This window comes from Atta cephalotes (genome assembly GCF_000143395.1).
Source record: "Atta cephalotes unplaced genomic scaffold scaffold00017, whole genome shotgun sequence".
Taxonomy (NCBI): domain Eukaryota; kingdom Metazoa; phylum Arthropoda; class Insecta; order Hymenoptera; family Formicidae; genus Atta; species Atta cephalotes.
Genome location: NW_012130081.1, coordinates 5,872,641 through 5,878,596, shown reverse-complemented (window position 1 = coordinate 5,878,596; position 5,956 = coordinate 5,872,641). Strand labels below are relative to the sequence as shown.

The 5,956-nt window shown below is 38.8% G+C and overlaps 2 protein-coding genes across 2 annotated transcripts in view; both read right to left on the bottom strand.

The window, feature by feature from the left end:
* The window catches only part of LOC105618670 (F-box/LRR-repeat protein 16), a 9,092-nt gene extending 7,269 nt beyond the window's left edge, over positions 1–1,823 (bottom strand). The window contains exon 1 of the mRNA XM_012200198.1: positions 1,727–1,823. Within this exon, the coding sequence (XP_012055588.1) occupies positions 1,727–1,823 (97 nt within the window). The remainder of the gene's footprint in view (positions 1–1,726) is intronic.
* A 1,458-nt stretch (positions 1,824–3,281) lies between these two features.
* Positions 3,282–5,004, bottom strand: LOC105618606 (actin-related protein 2/3 complex subunit 1A). Its single transcript, XM_012200136.1, has 6 exons — positions 4,932–5,004; positions 4,558–4,818; positions 4,187–4,477; positions 3,868–4,046; positions 3,498–3,767; positions 3,282–3,420 (listed from the first exon to the last, which is right to left on the bottom strand). The coding sequence occupies exons 1-6, from the start codon at positions 4,996–4,998 to the stop codon at positions 3,382–3,384; spliced, it is 1,107 nt and encodes a 368-aa protein (XP_012055526.1). The 5' UTR covers positions 4,999–5,004; the 3' UTR covers positions 3,282–3,381.
* Positions 5,005–5,956: the final 952 nt, after the last annotated feature.

Below are 5,956 nucleotides of genomic sequence, written 5' to 3'. Positions count from 1 at the left end.
AGAGAGAGAGGGAGGGGGAGGGCGAGATAGAGGAAAAAAGCGAGAATACCCAGGAGTCTTAAGTAATCTAATATAATGCAAGATTTTTCTCTACATTAGTGAAAAATCTGATATTACATTAGATTACTTAAGACTCCTAGGTATTCTTGTTTTTCTTCCAAGCTGTAACTTGGCTCATGATATACCGCTATTTCCTGTTGCCATTTATCTTGCAAATTATTTTTAGCAACTGTACTCGATGGGCTTATCATGTACGAATAACGATAAGATCATTATAATTATTCAAGTAATTAGATTGCAATGGCAAAATTTTACATTTGATTTTTGTACGTATTTTTAACATACATGCCTTCATGCGTGCAAGTAGTGTGCATTCCGTACTTATATAATTCTCTATTATTCAAGAAAACAATTCTTTTCGACTTTTTTGTTAAATAATCTTTCGATTATTTAACAAACGTCACTTAAAAAAACAAATGCTTTCGTAATATTAAGTTAATAAAATAAACTCGACAAATTTTCGATTGATTTTAAATAATGTTTCAAGTTTAATCCGACAGTTGAATATTTTAGACTCAAAGCATGATACATGTATCATATAGAAAATAAAAAAATTAAATTATATTTATAAATACGTAAATTCAATTTTGAAGCTATATTTAATCATATTTCTCGAATCAATAATTAAAGTAGCCAATAATCGTTGATTCAATTAATCTTATTGCCAGGCATTTGTATCATAAAGATTAAAGGTTTTTTTTACTGCTTTTCGTTGCTGTTTTGTTACTCTCTCTAACTACAGAATTTTCCATAGATATTTTTTATTTGCACACATCTTTAAGCTTATAAATAATGCGTACGGCACAAAGACACGGCGCGTTTTTAAACATGATGATTGGCGATCAATCGCGGCCGAAATAACACGATATACATTTTGCAGGGATAAACATCAACGTGACTCAGAATTCGTTTAGCTCTGAATAAAATTTATTCGATTCTAAAATCTGACAATTTGGATAGGATTTTTCCATCGCGCGCGAGGAAGTGGGAAGGCCATGATTATCATAAAGCTAAATGGCCGAATAAATATGATTCTAAAAACGTTTCGTTATATATATGAGCTTGCAGTGTCGCCGCTAATATTTTTGCGTGCACGAGGAAGGACGTGTGCTATCGATTTCATTGCAGTTACGATTGCGACGACAAAAGTTACGTAGCGATATCGCTTAAATAATGGAATGGAAAAAATATTGCGTATAGCAAGAGTTACGAGTTTTATTATATTGCTGCACTCGACGCAATAAACGTGTCGCGTCGCTCGAATGGGATAGATAAAAATAAGAGACAAAGGTACGAAGGACAAGCATAATATTCGCAGAGATCAATTCTATATCACAATTACATAATAACAGGATCAAGCCGAAGTGAAGGGGATTCGAGACGCGCCGAAACAAGCGAGAAAAATCGCGGGATTGGCGACTTTATATATTTAAATTTTTATCACCGTTCAAGCGGAAGATAAACCGGAACCGATGAGGGCGATATCTCTTCCTGCGCGAGCGGCGAGTGTCGCGTGAAGAAAAAAATCGAATTAGTCGAAGCCAAGGTGCATGTTATGCACGCTATCAACAATATATATGAGGAAGGCTAGGCAAGGCTAGGCAAGGCAAGGCAAGGCAAGTGGGAAGAGATGTATGGAACGAAGAAGAAACGTTTCAACACCGACCATGATGCTTTGACGTCCGTAATCCCAGGCCATTGATTCGTTTGGTTAGTTCGGCGCTGGCACGCTCGACGACGCCCTGCGCCGATATCGAAGACATGATATCTTGATGAGGCACTCTTACTCTTTCTCTCTTGTCTCCTTCCACACTTGTTGTCGGGTTCAATTGCGTCTAGTTGCGTCCGCGCTTCGTAGTCAAGAGTAATACGATACGATCTGCGGACGACGGGATCGCCTCATATTCGATCCGATCCGATACCTATAACAGTCCGAGTCTTTCTCGCGCGAATGAGAATTTAACGTCGCGCGCCGGCGGCGGCGGCGGCGGCGACGGCGGCGACGCGCTTTCAGTAGCTTTCAGGGGGGATGATAGTGCGCATACGAAGCGAAGGGATGACGGTGACGATGATAACGTGCATGCGCGCGAGCGCACGCGCGCCCGTGAAATTTACGCTATTTTTTCTATTTCTTAGCGCGCGTCATAGCGATAATCTTACATAATCCTTCCATCTCGGTCTTAGAAAAAGAAGCGAAAAAGAAAGGAAAATAAAAGCACAAGTCTCGGCGAGAATCAATAATCGCGATCGGCGCGGAATAACCCGCCACGTAATTCGCAGGATATCCGGCGATGCACGGCCAGCACGGCTGACATTGATGATGCCGAGCCGAGCTACCTCGTATTGCCTCGTAATACCTCGTATATCAGCGATATATTCCTGTACGTCTCTATTTACGTGGTGATGGGCAATAGCAATGGCATTGCGGGCAAAAAAGCGAAACTCAACTCTCGAGGTCTCGAGCGCACCGCTGCCGTTGCACACGTAAGGGTGGTTTGCGCGAGACTGCGCGAGACTGAATCGATATTTGCGTTACTGTGGCGTTGCTCAACTTATCCGGTTGCCACTTCCCCACCCTCACTTATCGGCTGCCTTCCTGGCGCGTGCGACGTGCGACGTGCGACGTATACCAACTACTTATGCCTTACCTGCCGATGGCGGATTCACTTGCCCTTCAATCGCTATACTTATCTTATAAATCAATAGAAGATTTTGAAATTGAATGTCGTATCTTTAAAATTTTCATATGAAATAAGAACGTTCATGTTAACGCGGAATATAAAAGAGCTAAAACTCAATTTTCGATATATGCTAAAGATTTTTTTCATTTTTTTTATGCGATATAATTATTCTTCTGGTAAAAATAGAATATGATTTAATTTATCGATTTTCTATTTTTCTAGGCTTTATTACATATTTTATTTTTCATTAAGACCTCTTAAGTATTTGATTTATCTCTCAAGTAAAATTGATATTTTCTATGATATTAGGTTGGTAAAAAATAGTACACAAGTGCCATATGTAAATGAGTGATAGATATTCTACAGCCATTGATTCACACTTTTCCAACATCTTGTATCTATTGATGACGTCAATAGCCAATATTACCTTCTTACAGAATTTGCGTTATCACCTACGTACTGCAATAAGTAGTAAATGACACTTTTTTCTTTTTAAAAGGATAGGAATCACGATATAACGTGGGAAATGTAATGAGGCAATTAATTAATGAGAAATTGTATAGTATTTATTTTAACATTTATACATCGTTGTATTGGATGTAATATCTCTGATCTTTGCAATATAAAAAAAGTTTCATGCTTACGCTATCTTGAGACCAGCAATGGAATTCTCTAGAAGCTTGATAAAGATAAAGATCGATTAGAAAAAAAATGTATATCGTTTATATATAATATTAAAATATGCATACAAATTACCTTCAAGTCCCAAACTACAAGTTGTCCGTCTAAACTGCTTGTGCTAAATTCATGATCGGATACTCGGCGAACGCAGTTGATTGTGTTTTGATGCACACTATCCAAAGCATTATCATTCGTCTCATTTCTCGCTTGTCGATCTAGCGATTGGAATTTTCGCATAGCAGATAATCCGGCAATCTCCTTTTTTTGCGTGTTATCCAACTTTGAAACAAAATATATTTGTCCGTTGTCATCTACGGAATATAACATTGGCATACAGCTATGCCCCTATGAGAAAAAAGAAGAGAGATAGAGAGAGGATTACCAATTAGTACAATAAATATTACTATCGAATAATCTTAAAGATAATCTCTTAAGAATCGCTTACAGCAGCAACAATGTTATTAGAACCTATCCAAATGCAGCTTAAAAACGGTAAATGCTCTGTATATAGTCTCATGACTGCATTTCCTTTAGTAGCATCAGCGACACATACGGACGAATTGTGCGCTACCCAACAGATTTTATTGCCACATGGACTAAACGCTACTGAATGTATCCAGCCACCTATAAAGCAATGATTAAAATGCAATTCTTTATAATATAGATAGAATATATATGTGTTTATTGTACAATATATTTCATATATTTCAAATGTGAATACAAAAATAATTAAAATGTAATAGAATAAAAGATGACGGTTTTACCTCCGTTGGGTGTATTAGGAAACTCAGCCAACAATGTTCCTAAACTATTACTCTGTCCCCAAGGACTAGTACCTGGAGCATCCTCCATATCACTGATAAATGCACTGAAGACACGGACTTTATAGTCCGTCGATCCCGCGACCAGAACTTTATTGTCGGGGTGCCAATCAACAGTAGTTACCGTAGACCTCAATGGACGCTTAATGTGTTTACATAACCACCAATTATTCTCTGATACGAAGTAACAAACAGCTATAACTCGTCCTCCGGAACCCACGGCAAATTTATTTTCTGTAATGACAGTCTTTGTACAGAGATGTAACAAATTTGGAGTAAATTCTTTCGGACGTGCATAGAGGGTATATGTATACCTAAAGGAGACCATTTTACACAAGTAGCGGCTCGATTTATTCGTAGAAGAACCCAAGCAGGATCCCACTTGCCGTCTTCTTTCTGAGTCCATACATAGGCATTCTTGTCTGCGGAACAGGTGACTATGCGATTGGTTTTTGGCGCCCAGTCAATTCCCATGACAGCCATGTGATGTTCCTCCAAGGTCTCGAGTAACTTCCATCCGGATGAAGTACGTTTGTGCACTTGGATCTCATTGTTGTTTGGGCATACGGCAACCTCTGTGACAACGGACAACGCTTCATTATCGCATCCGCTAATATAATCTAACTAGTAACTACCTAGAGAGGAATCTATTAGAAAGGAAGGGGATATCTATTAGGAAGGACGATACCAGTTTTATCTCTGTTCCACGCGTGACAGCTGATGGCATCGACACCCAAGTTGTGGACCTCCGTCATTTCGCGATTACTCTTACTAAAAGAGGATGTTTCAAGACGATTACGTGGGACGTCGAATATTATCGAAGGCAGCGATGATGAATCAGCGTACACTCGAAGAGAACTCGAGATGAACGCGGGACACGCGGGCTCGACGGGCGCGGTCGTCGATTAAATTTATTAAACGAGACTTTGCCGTTCGAGCGATCGTGTGTCACCAGTGCTCACGGAAATTCGCGGACTCTGGTCAGTCTACACGAATTTCCTCGGCCTCTCCTCACGATCGCAAAGCACGCCCCTCTGCACACCGGAATTGACAGTTCATCCGTAGGTAGATACTGGGTTATCTGTCTCCTTTCTCTTTTTCTCTCCCTCTCTCTCTCTCTCTCTTCGAGGTTATGTTCTCCCGGATATACGCAATATACGTATGTACTGAAGACCATAAAATATGAAGATGTGCGCTGCTCTCGGTATCCGGCTTTTTTCTCTCATGCCGCGCTTCCTTCTGCGATGACCTCTATCGAGCGTCCAAACAAAATAGCTAGGGAAACAAAATGGCGTTTGTTTGGACTTTCTAATCATACCAACCTGTCTTCAATGGTGAGAGTTTCAAACCTGAAATAGGTTCAAATAGATTCGATTTTGTAGAGTTGGTAACCCTACTGTTTTTTTAGTACACAAGTGGGTCGATGGTCGGGAACCGAATAAATTTATCAAAAGAAGGAAAAAATATTAAACTTTCAAATAATTAAATTTTTGTAACAACATGTATTTTGAATAATAAATCAAGAACAAGTTACTGGAATAAGGAATTCTTTGTGATTTGAAAATTAATATTTTTATCGATTTTTAAAAAGGTAAGGAATATAACATTTAAAATTTGTTAACAATCATTGAAAATTGTGGAGCAATTTTTCTTTACGCCCTTTCGCTAAATAATGATTTCTTACTTTTTTAAACATATATATATATATATATA